Source organism: Corythoichthys intestinalis, chromosome 13, assembly GCF_030265065.1.
Source record: "Corythoichthys intestinalis isolate RoL2023-P3 chromosome 13, ASM3026506v1, whole genome shotgun sequence".
NCBI classification, from domain to species: domain Eukaryota; kingdom Metazoa; phylum Chordata; class Actinopteri; order Syngnathiformes; family Syngnathidae; genus Corythoichthys; species Corythoichthys intestinalis.
In genome coordinates this window covers 26510855-26528324 of record NC_080407.1, presented here as the reverse complement: position 1 = coordinate 26528324, position 17470 = coordinate 26510855, and the positions used below count along the sequence as shown (strand labels likewise).

At 41.0% G+C, this 17470-nt stretch overlaps 1 protein-coding gene across 4 annotated transcripts in view; it reads right to left on the bottom strand.

Moving 5' to 3' along the window:
• The window catches only part of LOC130928531 (gastrula zinc finger protein XlCGF57.1-like), a 73303-nt gene that overhangs the window by 26806 nt on the left and 29027 nt on the right, over positions 1–17470 (bottom strand). Inside the window, exons 4-5 of one of the 4 annotated variants that reach the window (XR_009066695.1) lie at positions 5701–9507; positions 4801–5282 (exon numbers count right to left, since the gene is read on the bottom strand). The exons of 1 other annotated variant lie outside the window; for it this stretch is intronic. Coding sequence is in view for 2 of the 3 variants with exons in the window: in XM_057855212.1 (XP_057711195.1) it covers positions 7952–9507 (1556 nt within the window). In the remaining variant the exon portion in view is untranslated. Of the gene's footprint in view, positions 1–4800; positions 9508–15013; positions 15131–17470 lie in introns of those variants that run through there. 2 more of the 4 variants (XM_057855212.1, XM_057855214.1) reach the window with 2 other exon arrangements.

Below are 17470 nucleotides of genomic sequence, written 5' to 3'. Positions count from 1 at the left end.
GTGGCCAAAAAGTTCAATTTTGGTTTCATCTGACCAGAGCACCTTCTTCCACATGTTTGGTGTGTCTCCCAGGTGGCTTGTGGCAAACTTTAAACGAGACTTTTTATGGATATCTTTGAGAAATGGCTTTCTTCTTGCCACTCTTCCATAAAGGCCAGATTTGTGCAGTGTACGACTGATTGTTGTCCTATGGACAGACTCTCCCACCTCAGCTGTAGATCTCTGCAGTTCATCCAGAGTGATCATGGGCCTCTTGGCTGCATCTCTGATCAGTTTTCTCCTTGTTTGAGAAGAAAGTTTGGAAGGACGGCCGGGTCTTGGTAGATTTGCAGTGGTCTGATGCTCCTTCCATTTCAATATGATGGCTTGCACAGTGCTCCTTGAAATGTTTAAAGCTTGGGAAATCTTTTTGTATCCAAATCCGGCTTTAAACTTCTCCACAACGGTATCTCGGACCTGCCTGGTGTGTTCCTTGGTTTTCATAATGCTCTCTGCACTTTAAACAGAACCCTGAGACTATCACAGAGCAGGTGCATTTATATGGAGACTTGATTACACACAGGTGGATTCTATTTATCATCATCGGTCATTTAGGACAACATTGGATCATTCAGGGATCCTCACTGAACTTCTGGAGTGAGTTTGCTGCACTGAAAGTAAAGGGGCCGAATAATATTGCACGCCCCACTTTTCAGTTTTTTATTTGTTAAAAAAGTTTAAATTATCCAATAAATGTTGTTCCACTTCACGATTGTGTCCCACTTGTTGTTGATTCTTGACAAAAAAATAAAATTTCATATCTTTATGTTTGAAGCCTGAAATGTGGCGAAAGGTTGCAAGATTCAAGGGGGCCGAATACTTTTGCAAGGCACTGTATCCAGACTACGTGCGTTCTAGCCAGGGGGTGCCGAGAAGCTGGGGCTGAGGGACAGTGGTTCGCCTCGTGGCGAACCGTCGGCTCGATCCGGAGATCCTACTACTAGCTTTTTAACTGCAGCAACTTTAAGATACACTATTGGAGCTGGAATTACCGAGGACAGCGGCAGAAAGCCTGTTTGGAGGCCGCCTATGGTCTGCGTAATGTCGGGTGAAAGTTTGGCGAAGCTCTCAAGCATCTTCGGAGTTCTGCTATCTGATATCACATTCTCGTCCGCTACTTTTCTAATAATTTTATAAATTGTGATTTATTGACCTGTTTTTCACATGCACCAGTCGTTTTAAATAAAACAAGAAATGCAATCATGTTGTCCAAATGGTTCGTTGCAATTAATAGCTGCAATTAAAAAGACTGACATACAATTTTTGTTGATATGTACATACCTTGTAGTATGTCCTTGTTACAACAAAATCTGTGTCAGCCCTTCTGCATTCGGCAAATGTAACATTATCTGTAATTTCACCCCATTTTGATCAATCAAGTGGCTGGTGTATCAATCAACTCCTCCCGTCAACACAGGCCGACAGGTTGTCATAATTTTGTCCACGAATGATCAACGAAGATATAAGAACAATCATACAATCTTCTAGGTACATCTTTAGGTTTAAATCACATCCTGAACTTCTTGTCTGCAGCTGGTTTCGTTTAAGGCATATGGCGAGGTAGATACACACTGGCGCTTTGAAGCTGGACACTGTTCAAATCATTCCACTTCAATTATATATATATATATATATATATATATATATATATATATATATATATATATATATATATATATATATATATATATATATATAAAAAGGGCTGTCAAACGATTAAAACTTTTAATTGAGTTAATTACAGCTTAAAAATTAATCGTAATTAATCGCAATTCAAACCATCTATAAAATATGCCATATTTTTCTGTAAATTATTGTTGGAATGGAAAGATAAGACACAAGATGGATATATACATTCCACATACGATACATAAGGACTGTATTTGTTTATTATAACAATAAATCAACAAGATGGCATTAACATTATTAACATTCTGTTAAAGCGATCCATGGATAGAAAGACTTGTTCTTAAAAGAAAAATGTTAGTACAATTTATAGAAATTTTATATTAAACCCCCTCTTAATGTTTTCGTTTTAATGAAATTTGTAAAATTTTCAATCAAAAAATAAACTAGTAGCCCGCCATTGTTGATGTCAATAATTTCTTACACAATGCTCTTGGGTGCTGAAGCCTATAGAATCAGTCGCAACCAAGCACCAGCAGAGGGCAGCAAAACTCCATAAAACACAATTAACAAGTGAGCGTTTCACTGTACAGTCATTTAAATCTGTCTGAGCGGGGCATCTGCGTTAATTGCGTCAAAGATTTTAACAATTTAAAAAATTAATTAATGCCCGTTAACGCGATAATTGTGACAGCCCTAATTATATATATATATATTTATATTCCTGGAGTTCACGCACGGCACAGAAAGTCTCATCTACATCGTGCTGAATCTATTTTATTTTTGGAGATTCCGTGGGTTCCTCTGGTTTGATTTTGCAGCTTTAACTTTGTCAACACACTGCTTACTTCAAGCCCAATTCATGTTTTTTCTAAACCGGAAGTTCGGAGCAGAAATTTTCCAAGATGGTGCCGCCCGTGTTTCGCTCAGGAAACTCCTCTATTGCGACAAACTCTTTTGTAAGCACATTATCACTCGATATAGCATTTTATTAGTGATAATGTGATTTCATTTATTATTGTGTTATCAATTTCGTTGAAAGAAACGGTTAAAATTTAGTTTTCCTAGATAATTGTTAACTGTCATGTTATAGGAATTGATGCAGTTGCGAGCCACCTGGTGGAAAGACTAAAAATATGAATTGGCCAACTAAGTTAAATTAAGTTTCATTGCTATCATTTATGTGTTTCCTGTAACACCTTAAGAGAACCAACAGGACTGAGAGTGGAGACGCAGAGCCAACGTATCTTGCAAAAGACGCAAACTCTTGGATGAAATGTCATGAGCCGACCCGCCTTGTGGCTGAATGCCCATTCTTGGATGGCATATCCAAGAGGATCCACTCTGGCCATGCTCCTTGCTGGAAAGGTGGAGTAAGTGACGTCTCGTGATCAATACTACGCTTGCATTCCAAGCGGCAAGTCACCGGAACATGCACGGCTCACAGTGGGTCAGCGGAATGGCTAAATTTGGCATATATACAGTAGATGGCTTCACACCCTCTCCCAAGTTGTCATTTTGACAACCTTGTCTAACCTTGCAGCGGATGCTGTTGAATCCTTTGAAATTATGTAATTGTTCATTAAATTAACCAACCTACCTGGAGATATGTCTTTTACAAGTTAAAAAGTTATTGAATGATGATATATCGGATAAAATTGAGAGATGAATGATGAGACAGTCATGTGGAAAAATTAGGGCACCCCATTAAATATTCAGTTCTTTATTGAGAAATAATCACATATCATTGTCTGATGTTTTTCTTTATCTCTGGAAAAGAAAGTGATTTAATTGCAGGTAAACAACAACGAACATTTTTTTTTACTCATTAAACCAAATATATCAACAAAAATGCATATTCTAACATAGGAAAAAGTTAGGACACCCTACCACCTTATAGCTAGTTTTACCCCTTTTGGCTGAAATAACTTCAGTGAGATGTTTTTTGTAGCCATTTACCTGACATCGGTCTGAAGAAAGTTTGCCCACTCCTCAACGCGGAATACTTTCAACTGTGAGATGTTTGAGGGGTTTCTTGCATGTACAGGCCGTTTCAAGTCACCCCACAGCATCTCAGTGGGATTAAGATTTGGGCTTTGACTCGGCCATTCATAGCAGGGGTTTAATTAGTCGGTGCAGTTGATTTCAACAAATTCCGTGCAGTTTGTTAGTGTTTTGATCATTTCGGGGCTCCGGAGTGGCTAAGCTAGTGCGAGTCAATGGCCCATTCCTAGCATGCCAATAAAAAACGATATTAACAGATGTAACAGTCAAATAATTTCAAAATTCAGATCGTTGATCAAAGAACAAATGGGGTCAAAACAATGTTACACCAAGCTGCCGTAATTCATTTATTTCTGCAGGACTATTTTTTTTAGATGTGTAATTTGACCACAATAGAGAGGAGTGCTTCGGCCACCCGTACTCATGCTGCATTCGAGGAAGTCGGACTTATTCCACTCGGATGGTGCCAGTTGCGACCTCAAAGCATTTTTTTTTTGGCCATCAAAAGACACATCCAGCAAACCTGCCTTCTCACAAGCGATCTGTTGTCTCTGTTGTAGCGAACCTAATAAACTTTTTATCTAAAATACTCCTAAATCGGCAAAATATTGACTTCAATCTATCTTTAAATGATGAAACACTTTTAAAACTTTGACGAAATTGGAAATCATGGAATAACAGGAGCAATTTTAACAACTTTAAAGGTTGATTAACAACAAATTGAATGTAGTTTAAAACTGCTGATACAGAATGGGGACTTGATTATTTTAATGTTTTTTAGCTGTTAACTTGATACTGAAATAGTAGTTTGGTTTAGCGAGACAGGATTTTTAAACAATTTTGGAACTAATGTACAAAAATTTTAAAGCGGGTGGGGGGGGGGGGGGTGCATCATTAATCGAATTGTAATTGAATCGGACCCTCTGAATCAGAATTGAATCGTTAGGTGCCCAAAGATTCCCACCTCTAGTCCCAAGGAGCATATGTGCCACTACTACCCATTTGTTGCCTGGTATACCAGACTCACCACTGTTCCAGCGATTGAGTCTGTCCACCATTCAGCGGATACAATTTCCAGGACGGAGCAAGCCACAGCAAACAGACAGCGGAGTGGACCAATCAGCGACGGGCGGACGTGAAGTTAGTAAAGCGACGAGGGCAGGAGGAGGGACTTGCGCGCGGAAGTAAACATACGAGGAGAGCGGTGTTTATTCACCATGACTAGCATACCTGTTAAGTTGTAGAAATTGCAAATAGGGAGATTTCTGTTTGCCAACCCTGATGACGCGCGCGCGCGCGACAATCGCTAAGACAAAATGCAACCATTTTTTTTCAAGTTCATTTTGGTCACAACACTTGTGTAAAAATTAACTACACTGTCAAAGAACCTCTTTTTGGTGGCATCAGAGATATTCAACTTGCTCCATGTATTGTCTGGCATCATGTGATACTGCTATGTTGCCTGTGTCATGCCAGTTCTCCTTGTTCCTGTAATCAACATCTAGGATATCCTCAGCTTTCCTGATCACATCCATTTGCACAAATTTGGACATCAGCTTCCTCAGCAGCCTCTTCATCTCATCAACCATCACTCCAATTAGGGTTTCGTCAGACTAAATCAGCAAGATTAAAAACATTAATTACATCATTTAGAAAATTAATCATATTTGTTTTTAAAAGTAACTTTGTCATGGCAGTTTTTTAATTGAATTGTAACCTAGAATTGAAACTTTATATTTTTTGTTTCAGCACAGTAATAATGATATAATGTAATAAAGTGTATAGTATACACTTTAGCTTTAGCATAATAGCGAATCTAAATGATTAAACTTCAAGTAAGTAACAATACGCTTTCTCACTTAAAGTCATATATTGTGGGGGTAGGACCGCAGCGGTTTAATATTCCATGATGTTTGATCCACGAAAACACAGAGTAAAGCAGCGACTTCTTCCTCGTCATCGTTCTCCCATCATTAGCTCTAATGCTATTAGCATTAGGCTAGTTAGCTATCGCTGGCAGGTAAGACTTACGGCAATTACGTTGACGAACGTCGTTTTTCCCGAATACTGGAGGCAGACCAGGGTCAGCTCCATCTCTTCCTTCCAAAATAAAGACTTGAACCAGTCTAAAAGCCGGTTTATTAGTGCCAGCATCTTGGGAAGTCGGTGGTGCTTCGCCTCTTCCCTCCCTGTCAGATGAGGGCAGGGAAGTCGGAGACGGCCAGGCTATTCGTTGTTGGTCACTTTCCGAATCGGGCCGAATGGTATCGTTACAAAATGGTGACAAACAAAAACGTAAAAAAAAAAAAAAATTGACATTTTTGGAAAATCAGGAGATTTGGCTTTCTAATCGTGAGGCGTGAGCATTGGGGTCAAAATCGGGAGTCTCCCGACCAAATCGTGAAACTTAACAGGTCTGGACTAGCGCGAAACAGACTGTTGTCATGGACTTGTGTCGATGTGTTTTTTTGTCATTTATAACTGATTTTACCGTGGATTGGAACATTCGCGGCTCTCCTGTTCGCCATCTGTGTTGTTGTGGAGACGACTTCCAACGCGGAAGAGTGACGTTGCTCGTTAAAACACGTCACGCAAATAAACGAATCTGATTGAACAGTTTATTTTGTCTGTGCTCGAGAGGCCGTTAATGGGCTGGGTCCCAGACTATTTCTCAGTGTTTGAAAAATACAGGGAGAATAGTCTGATGGTGCCAGGCAAACCCATTTGTATGTTATTCTGTCTGAAAGGTGGACAAAAGATGCAATTAGCAATTAATCAATAATAATGATTAATAATTAATTCACTAAAATCAACAATGATGAAAGCATCTCGTGAGGCTGTGTTTTAGAATAACTTTTGATTTTTTTTTGTTTAGGGTCTACAGTTTCAAATATCTGTGAAAAGTAGTTTGAAAGAGGGCGAGTATTAGATATATATATAATGGCACTTGAAAGTTAAATCGGGTGAACCAATACTTTTGGCAATTAGGCTCGAGCGTTTACGTCACAGCAACACGGGATCATGCGAGATTTGCGACAACGCAGCCATATTGGAAGCACGTCTGCATCCCGGGACATTCAAACTTAACGGCAAATACAATTCAACGAGTGCCAAAGATGGAAAAAAGTAAGGAAAACTTGCCAGTTCAATACAAACTTGTTACAACGGCAAAGGACAGATATGTGAGCAAACTTAAGGATGTGAACAATGTTGACCCTTACGAGCAAGCCGAACACAAATGGAACAAATATGTTGACAAGCTTCCACCAGTACGCGAAATGGACATCATGCTGTATTTAGTGTAAGTTACTACACTCATCAGCAATTCCGAAACTACAAATCGCCACAAAGCTATGAACAGTTTTGCTGCGGATCGGTGCAGGACCTGCACATTATGACCGTAGCAAACGGCAACACCATCGTTCTTGCAAAGGTAGGCAATGTGTGTTTACATTTTCGTTGTCATGAACATCTGAATTTGTGCTGTGCTGAGCTGTGATAGTTAAGTGACAAATCAATGCTGTGTTTTAGAAAACGGATTTGTTGCAGACAATGTAGCCTGTGTACAAATTCTTTGCTACTATCTCACGGCAACATGTTACAGCTTTTTCCATTTAGAAACGACAGGAATTATGTCTCATGAAGACAATGTACATCTATGCATGCTAGTTGTTTAGCTGTAGCTATAGCTAACAACCGGCCGACTTAGGGCATAAAGTTACCGAAATTTGCATAGACAAACGAAATTAACTTACCGGAGTGGAAGTGCATAGAGCAAACTCTGTGTGTAACTGGAGAATCAAATGTTATGCCCTTCCTTCTGATCGAGGCCACCCATGCCATTCTTCGACGTTTGGTAAGTTCAGATATGAGCTTTCCCTCGCCTTTTCTCCATGTAGGGATCCGGAAGAAACTCAATGGGGTTCCGTCGAGCTGTACATTCTCCTTTCTATTCGATCGGTTGTTGCAATTCTTTAGCGAACAATAATTTCCAATCATTTTTAAAGAGCGACCTGAGTTGAAATGCCTCACTGTTTATGTTTCCCGGAGTTCTAACACCGAACTTCCTGCTTCCAACATGGCAATAGGGGCGGAAACCTCGCGAGTGCCACGTCATACGCTCGAGCCTAATAGTTTGGATGCACAACATACAAGGATTAGACAAAGCACATGTAAGGCACCAAAAGTATCAACCCTCAACAGGATTTGAGAAAGCTCTACAGAATACAATTGTCCTTTGTGTCAAAACTGATGAAACCAGCATGTATGACAAGCAAAACACTCATTGGCCACTGCTTCTCACACCAACACACACGTGTGTCTTAAGCCGATCCTTGCGAGCGAATCCTTGACCACAAACCGAGCAGGAAAAAGGTTTTTCTCCAGTGTGGATTCTTGTGTGTATTTTCAAGCTACTTTTTTGAGTGAATTTTTGACCACAAACTGAGCAGGAAAAAGGTTTGTCGCCAGTGTGGGTTCTTTGGTGTTTTGTCAAGTCTCCCGCTTGACCAAAACCTTTTCCACAAACTGAGCAGGAAAGAGGTTTTTCACCAGTGTGGGTTCTCGCGTGTCTTCTTAAGTCTCCAGCTTGACCAAAACCTTTTCCACAAACTAAGCAGGAAAAAGGTTTTTCACCAGTGTGGGTCCTTGTGTGTTTTGTTAAGTCTCCTGCATGAACAAAACCTTTTCCACAAACTGAGCAGGAAAAAGGTTTTTCACCAGTGTGGGTACTTCTGTGGAATATTAAGTTTCTGTTGTTCCTGAATCTTTGATCACAAATTGAGCAGGCAAAAAGTTTATCGCCAGTGTGGGTACTTGTGTGTCGTTTTAAGACACTCTTGCGACTGAATCTTTGACCACAAACTGGGCAAGAAAAAGGTTTTTCTCCAGTATGGGTTCTTGTGTGTATTTGCAAGCTAATTTTTTGAATGAATCTTTGACCACAAACCAAGCAGGAAAAAGGTTTTTCGCCAGTGTGGGTTCTTGTGTGTCTTTTTAAGTCTCCCGCCTGACCAAAACTTTTTCCACAAAGTAAACAGGGAAAAGGTTTTTCGCCAGTGTGGGTTCTTGTGTGTTTTGTTAAGTCACCTGCCTGAACAAAACCTTTTCCACAAACTGAGCAGGAAAAAGGTTTTTCACCAGTGTGGGTTCTTCTGTGGAATATCAACCTTCTGTTGTTCCTGAATCTTTGATCACAAATTGAGCAGGCAAAAGGTTTTTCACCAGTGTGGGTTCTTCTGTGGAATATCAACATTCTGTTGCTCCTGAATCTTTGATCACAAACTGAGCAGGAAAAAGGTTTTTCACCAGTGTGGATTATTGTGTGTCGTTTTAAGGATCCCTTTTGACTGAATATTTGACCACAAACTGAGCAGACAAAAGGATTTTCACCAGTGTGGCTCCTCATATGCGTCCGACAAGTATATTTATTCGCAAAGTTTTTCCCACACTGAGAGCATTTGCAGAGTTTGTCGTCACCGTGAGATGTCTTATGACTATCATCATTGTAAGGTGAGTGTGACGTGGCGCCATCTCTATCTGACGGAGCAATGTAAATGTCTGCTTGCAATCCTTCTGTTGAGCTGCTGCTACTCCCCCCGCTTGGAGGCGCCGCCCCTCTGCTAGCCTCACTCGGACCATCTTCATTCTTCAAGGGCTCACCAGTCAATCTGGTGGTATTATCCTCCTCCTCTTTACCATATGGCAGCTCCTCCTTCTCCTTTTTGATTGGAAATGTCTTCTGTTGACAGGGCTTTGGCTCCTCTTTAAATTGGGGGAGCGCAACATCCTCTTTTACGCCAGGAGATTCTGGCTCAGCGCCAAGATATTTTCTGAAACCTGCAAGACACAAGAAAACCACTGATATATTTTATGGACGACCACCGTGTCATCGGCCAGTCTTTTTTTGTGCAAAACTTGGAGACAAGTACAGTGATCCCTCACGACTTTGCGGTTCACGTTGCGCGGTTCCAGTCCCTGAATAAAGGCGCTTTCGCACTGTTGTAACTATCCGCAGTTCCTCGACCCTTTTGGGGGTGGATGACGTCATTTTGCGTGTTCGGATATGTAGGAACTTGGACGAGGACCTCGTCTTCCGAGCGCCATTTTAGCCCCAAATCTGAAGTGAGTACTTTCCGCGGGGCGGCAGGAACGGTATTACGTAGCTCTTTGGTGATTCGCTGAAATCAGCTGCAAACACGCCCCTTACTTTTCGCGCATCACATGGAGCCGCCATATTTAAAAAACAACTACCCTGCCTGTAAATTGATGTTGTTGCTAGAAGGAAAAATAATGGGGCCAGGAAAATCTCAATGGAGCGACGAGGAGGTAAAAGCCTTCCTTGCTATTTATTCAACTGTGTCCAAAGAGGACTTTGGGGGGGGGGGGGCGCGCAACACAACGCAACATCAAAATATTTGCCGAGATAAGCGCACAACTGGAGAAGGCTGGGATTTACCACAGCGCAAAACAATGTAGGGAAAAAATGAAGAAACTGAAACAAGACTACAAGAAAATCACAGACCACAACAACCAGAGCGGGGCAGACAGAAAAACTGCCAAATGGTATGAGACGCTCGACCTCATATTGGGCCACAGACCAGCATATTGAAACGCCAAAACAAAAGACTCCTCTGCTTGCTTTTGCGGTCGTTGACGCAGAAGGAGAACAACCCACCCTCCCAGCTGCTTGAAGGTATGGCACAAGAAGTTATTTAAGGGTGTAACAATTTGTTTTTGCATGTTCGGTTCGGTTCACTTGCGTACACTGTCGGTTTCGTTGTATTTTTCCCCTGATAAAATGTATTCTAAACGCTGCATTGGGAACCGAATTACTGAAGGTGTTTGCCGACGGACGCATTAAGTGTCGGACATGACTTGTCTCGTTTTACTTTTTGTAATGCAGAAAAGTAAGTGAAATAAATACATAGTTATCTCGACATTGCGGTACAGATATGTTGACCTAGATAACACTGCAGAATCAGAAAATGTGTCTACATTTAAGAAAATAAGCTAGATTTTGTCATAGCGAAATTTTAAATTCTCAATCCTTTAAATGTTATGTTGTTCAGATGCATTATGTTTGTATTAAAACGGAGCAAAACAGATCTCTTCTATCAAATCCAATTCCTGTTGCCTGCAGTACCCCTTGTCGCCCATCAGGTAAGTCATGCTGCCTGAATGCATTCAGAAATGTTGACTTTTTTTGATCTTCTCTAACTTACATTAGCCAAATGTAAATAGAAGACGTGTGGTATTCCTATTGTTACTTGAATTAAGGTATAATCCAAAATAGTTCTCTGACCACCAGAAACGCCAATGGCTTTATCAAGCAATCCCATGCCCTCTCTGAGTGACAAATGCCAACCCGCATCAGGTAGGAAACCTGTCCATGCAAAATCCCTGCTGTTGAACAACTTATTTGCCCAGCAGGGTCATATCATGGCTGTACTCATACTTTGTTTAAAAGAAAAAAGTAACTAATTGTGCAATGTTTCTTAATTAACCACCATTTGTCTGAACTTTAAAAGTGTTTACCCCCTGTGTACCCACCAGAAAACACCGTTGTGATGTCCTGCCATTCCCTGCCCCCACAAAGTGCCAGTACCAGTCAGCTTACTTACATCAGGTAAAGAAATGTTGTATTTTATGTCCAAAATCTGTGCTGCTATAATGGTGGTTAGCCTGGCTGAGTGAACTAACAACCTAATGGGATCATATCATTGCTGCACCTAAGTCTCATTCGAAAAATATACAAAACTGATAGCACAACAAATATCAATGGTAAAGGATTAGAAACTTGGATGTTATTATTTTTTTGTTTGAAATTCAGTAACTATACACCGGTTTCCTGCTTATCCAGATTCACAAATAATCAGCCAACACTGCCCCAGCTGTCAGCACCCTCTGCCATCCCAGACCTGGTAAGGAAATAATCTGTTGTTCCTGCATCTTGCTAAGAAATAGTGAGAACTTGCAGTGTGGTGTACAGCCAGTTCTTCAGTTTCCGCCGTCCTTATTTGATGCAGCAAAGAGGAGAAAGAATGACACACTGTGCAAAAACGGTGCAGGAATGGCCGACTTCAGACGCAGAATACCAAAGGCAACGAGATGCGCAATTTGACAGGATGCTGCAGGTGTTTGAAGAGCAAAATCAACACATTGAAAAGCAGTGTTAGGCTCTGCTGTCCGACTCCAGCCGGCAGCATCAGATAGTAATGGAGGGTATTCTGGAGATCATTAACAGGATGTCAAATCGGCATGGCAAACCCTAATTAAAAAAAATGGGACTCAACCAAATATTGCAAATTTTTCTCTTGTTGCACAGTGTGATTTTTCAGTAAAATATATTACTTTTAAACCTAATTTTGCTCATGTAATTTTTTTTGTTGCAGTGTGACTTTTCATTAAAAAAATATTACTTTGAGTAACACAATGTTTTATGTCTGATTACTAGTAGACTGAAGTATTCCTTAACATGTGGCTTACAATACATTGTGTGAGTAGTTAACACATGACACCACGTTCAAAAATTTGGCCTTTGTAGCCAGCGACAGATGGAAAATGGGTTTATAATAATACACACAAAACATTAATGAAATTTAAAATACTTTTATTTTGGGGGAAAAAAGCAGTCATGGTGGTGGTGGTGGTGTACACCTACTATTTCGTTGGGCAACACAAAGTGGGGCATCAAGGCTGAACGCACAGCTACACCTTCAGCATCTGTAGCAGGTGGTTGAACAGGAGTCTCTGGCTGCTGTGGCAGTGCCTCTCTCCACATCTCATTGTGGCTTTCACAGAAGTTATGAAGCACGTCAGCACCATGGACTTTATCCTCTCTAGGCTGCAGTCATTGCACTTTTGGAGGCATCGTCACCTTCCTTTGGGTCTACCAAAACCATGCTCAACCACAACTCTTGCCCTGCTTGATGACAGCAATCCTCATGTCTAGTGGAACTGCAATGCGATACGTCGTGTCCACTCTCTCCATTGCAGGCCTCAGACACCGACAGAGGTATTGAAATGTCTCTCTAGACATACGGAAATAGGAGGGTTTCACGTGACGTCACAGCGCTGCCTTGTGAGAGCGCCAAAATCAGATGGAGGGCAGGAAGTGAAGTACCGCTATTTAAAAACAGGATTTGTCGTCTGGAAAAATGCCAATGTTCTGTGTTGTTTACGGTTGCTCCAATCGTTCTAACCGAGAAAAAGAAAATAAGTTTTTTAGAGTGACAAAGATTGTCGTCCACAAAGGTGAGAGATGTAAAAAAACTCACAAAACAACGCCGTAAAAAGTGGATTTCAAACTTACGTCTACTCTCACTCTCGGGGGGAGCTGAGTCTGCTAATGCCCGAGTCTGCTCCGACCACTTCGTCAGAGGTATGTTAGCCAGCCGACTTATTTTTTGTGGTTGTGCTTATAAGACATTAGGTTGTTGTTAGTAGTTATCTGTTAATTACCGGTGGTGTAATATAGACTTATTTGGGACTTTTTAGGCTGCCGCAGCGCTTTGGGTGAGGTTGACTCGCTAGACTGGGCTCCGGCGGTCAACCTCGGTTACCAAAAAACTAAGTCCAAATCAGAGGCATCCCTGAAACAAGAACATAGGATGAAACTCAAGGAAGACCAACAGCGACGGTGGGAATGTGCAGAGGCTATGTTGGATCTACAACAGACAGCTAAGAGCCGGAGTATGAGCCCGGACCTGAGGCAGACAGCTGCGAACTCAAAACCGATGCAGCTAGCTGACAACTCACAATCAGAGGACATCAGTGGGAATGGGACATTAAATAATCTAGGGAAATTATTGCAGTCCTACTAAGGTGTGTAAACAGCATTAAAAGCAAATATTACAAATGTGATTGACAGCAGATTAAGACTGTCAAAGTTGCGTATTCATGAATTAACTAATATGGTCCCCACTGCTGTGTGTGTGTGTGTGTGTGTGTGTGGGGGGGGGGGGTTAATCAGTCCCGCACCTGAGCTCTCACTCATGGTCCAACTGTATTAATATGTTATTTGTAGTTAAATGGATTCCAATTTATTATTGCACACTGTTATTGTAGCTGATATATTGCACACTATGTTATTGTAGCTGATATAACAATTGTTGAAAAATCTTATCTTGTAAATAAACCACCATGTATTACTGTCTCAATGGCATTTAATCTTTTCAATAAACATCTTCAGTGCTATTCAATATACAACCCAATTACAGTGCTCTCACAAAATGTGAACCAATTCTGACAAGTAATGTGAATTTAATTTTCAAGGAACATTATACAACAGCCAGAACTATATTCAAAACGTCATCTTGTCTCATAAAACAGTATTGATTTAATAATATATTGCCCACTTTCAAGAGTGTGTGGATGTACATATTTACAATTGAATTACACATCTAAGTTTGTAACTCGCTGTCCCAGTATTTCTGGAAGTAAACTTTTTCTAAAAAACAAAAACAAAAAAAACTCAGCTTTGGGAATCACATTATCCCAAAATGCAGGATCAGGCAAAATCCTTTGAACAAAAATATCATGGCGGTTCCACACAACAAAGTCACAGTACTCAGCATCTACAATGTGAAGCTGTGCCTGAACTTGGTAATAGTAGTCATGACTCCGGTTCAGTATGACATTTTCCCCATCGTTGATGAGGCAGAAGCCCTTTCCTCCAGCACACAAGCGCAGATTGGCCTCATCTTGGTGAGAGTGTGGGCACTAAAATCACAGTGAGAAAAATGTGAATACATTAGCAGATATTTTGTGCCTTTTTGCTCTGTTGTATGGAAAGAGGTAACACTAATAGTGTTAACTATGGCCCGACCTCGTCTCCACAAAGACTGTCAGACTCACGTCTATGATCGTTAAGATGTAATGCATGTTTGTTAACATTACAGCAGGTACTGCTAGCATCTTAACACGTCAAACAATAAATGAGTAAATACTCACCCTGGCAAAGACCAATCGATGATTATCGCGGAGCCGTTTAGTACCGAGGTGATTTACCCACCCGCTGACAAAAAAATTATATGCCTCCAGACTTTTGTAGGCTTTCATCTGCTGTCTGGTGTAGTATGAGGTCTGTAGGACCAGATAGTTCGTAATAGAACACCGGTAAATCTCGAAGTTCTGTCGAAAACTCGCTCATTTTCATAATATACGGGTCGCTTCCAACATATTTGCTAATTAATTTTGTATATCTTTGTTTTGAAATTGGGTCTAAATCCTTACAATACCGACTCTCCGCAACAGTTTCCACCATAGACGCATTCTCCATTTTAACTTCCTGCCCTCCGTCTGAATTCGCGCGTCATGACAGTGACGTAACTGAAACCCTCCTATTCTCCACAAACTGCTGGTCTGTAAAACTGGGAAGAACCCGTCTCCACCAGTCATCGGCTTTTGTTCGCACCCAAACAGATGGCGAGGATCGCTGTGCAATGAGTCGCAGTAAAATCTGAAACGGAAATGGAAAACTTATTTTCTTGGGTATTTTGGGTAACATTAGTCACAAACTACTGGCTCAAATGTTTGATCATTTGACAGTACATGTGTATACAGTAACAGGTTGGGTGTAACAGTACACTAAAATTAAATTTTGGTTCAGTTTTTGAAGTTCTCAGTGCAGTTAAGTCTGTACTAGAGCTGGGCGGTAAACCGAAAATTTACCGTCACCGAAATTCTTCACGATGACCGACGTAATTTTGACCATGTCGGTAAATTCGGTAAATTAATAAAACAAGAAAATAGTCTTTTCATCCCGCTTTGACTCTGTTGTTCGTCTATGCTCATTCCCCTTTAAGAAAGCAGTGAATGTACTTACGTAGGGAGTCACGTGATCATCAGGAAGCCAATCAAACAGAAGCCCGGTAAGCTAACGCTAGCAGCTAATGCTACAAGCAAAACGTGATGGAGTGTGGCTTAAGGGAGGTTCGCCAAACTTTCACCCGACATTTAATAGACTCTTGGTGGCATCCAGACGGGCTTTCACCAGCTGTCCTCCCTTGTTCCCACAATTTCCGGAGATGGTGCTTTCAGTGCTTTCTACCGGTAGCCAGGCCACAGGCTAACGCTAGCCGCTAACGCTAGCGGCCGCTAGCGGCTAACGCTACAAATGAACGTGATGGAGTCGGATAACAGCTCTAACCTTGTCGAAACGGCTGAATTTAATGAGTGGATTGGGCATGGACTGCATCTAGCAATTACTATGTCGCGTTATTTTGTATCTGACTGTGTGTGATTTCTCTGATAGCTTTTGTGATGGTAAAGCATTCAGCATAAAGCAAAAATGGCCCCAGTTATTTTTCTGTATGTGCTTAATTCTGTGTCATTATTGCTATCATAAAATCTTAAGTGTTTCATTTGCAGAAGATCAATATAGCTTTAATGTGTGTCTGTCTGTCTGTCTGTTTGGGGGTTCATGTATGTGTGCATTTATTAAAAAATGCACTGGGGGGGGGGGGGGGGGGGGGCCCTGAAACCATAAAGTAAACACTTGTATTGAATAATTATGTCACAGCAGCCATTAACAATAAATTGTCTTTTTGAAGTGTACTGTTCGAGCTGCAAGTCATTTGTGTTACAATGACATGTTTGCACAGGCATATCGATTTTGTTCAAGCCATACACTCTGTTATAAATGCTCATACTTGAATTCTTATTGTTTACAATTCATTTGTATAAACCTAATGTCTAGACTGCATGTACATTTGTTAAATATATCAAATTGAATGCTGGTAACTAAATCAACAAGAAACTGTTAATCTGTATTTCATGCATTGATTCAGATTTTCAAATTATATAACAGTCCGCTTGGACGACTTTATCGTCATTTATCGTTATCGAGATAAATCTGCTCCATTTATCGTGATACATGTTTAAGGCCATATCGCCCACCCCTAGTCTGTACAAAAAAAGGTTGGAAAAAATATACTTAATGCTTTTATTTTTCAAAATGTAAACAATAGAATATGTGAAAATAAATAAACGTGACACTTTTGGATAATATTTCGAATACATATAAAACACTAAGTTCCTCAAATTAAAAAAAATAACAATTATAACACATTGATCCACTTGACTTTTTTTCACGTACATATTCCATAGTGTCCGACACTTAAAGCGTCCGTGCGGAAACTCCCGCAGGACCGCACCGCACGCATCGATTAGCTCCCGCTAGTAAATTTATGAGGGGTTCAAATGCATCAAAAGAAAACGGACAGTACGCAATTAAATCAAAAACAATTCAATAAACCCACGTGAACACTTACATCCTTAGTAAACACGTCAAATACATTGTTTTACACTTACCCGCAGCCTCCTATGTCTTCTACGGTCGTCTGCTACCCTTTCGGTCTCCATGAAACGAAGAAACATCGCTTGCCTTTGGCTCTGTTGTCTGTGCGCTACCAGTCTCGTCGTTAGACGCTGGGATTGCTCGCTGATGGAAACGATTCCCTTCAAACATGCAAGAATTGCTGCGGTGTCTTCAACAGTCTCCATTTCATTGTCTTCCGTTTAGCTTAGTATTACTTATGCGCCGCTGGTGGGTGTGGCGACTGGCGAGTAAATAATGCGTCACTGGCGCAGACTAAAACGTCACAGCATGTCGTATTGGGCATAGTTCCCCATGTGCGAACACGACTGCTTTGCGAAGGATAGCTCCTCGAACTCCAGGAGGGCGGGATAGTTAAAGGAGCCAAGTACTCAAATTCCTACAGTGCGAAAGCGCCTTAATGCCCCCACCCTCCCCGGATGCAGTCCAGATGAGAAGTGATCTAACATCAAAATTAATCGC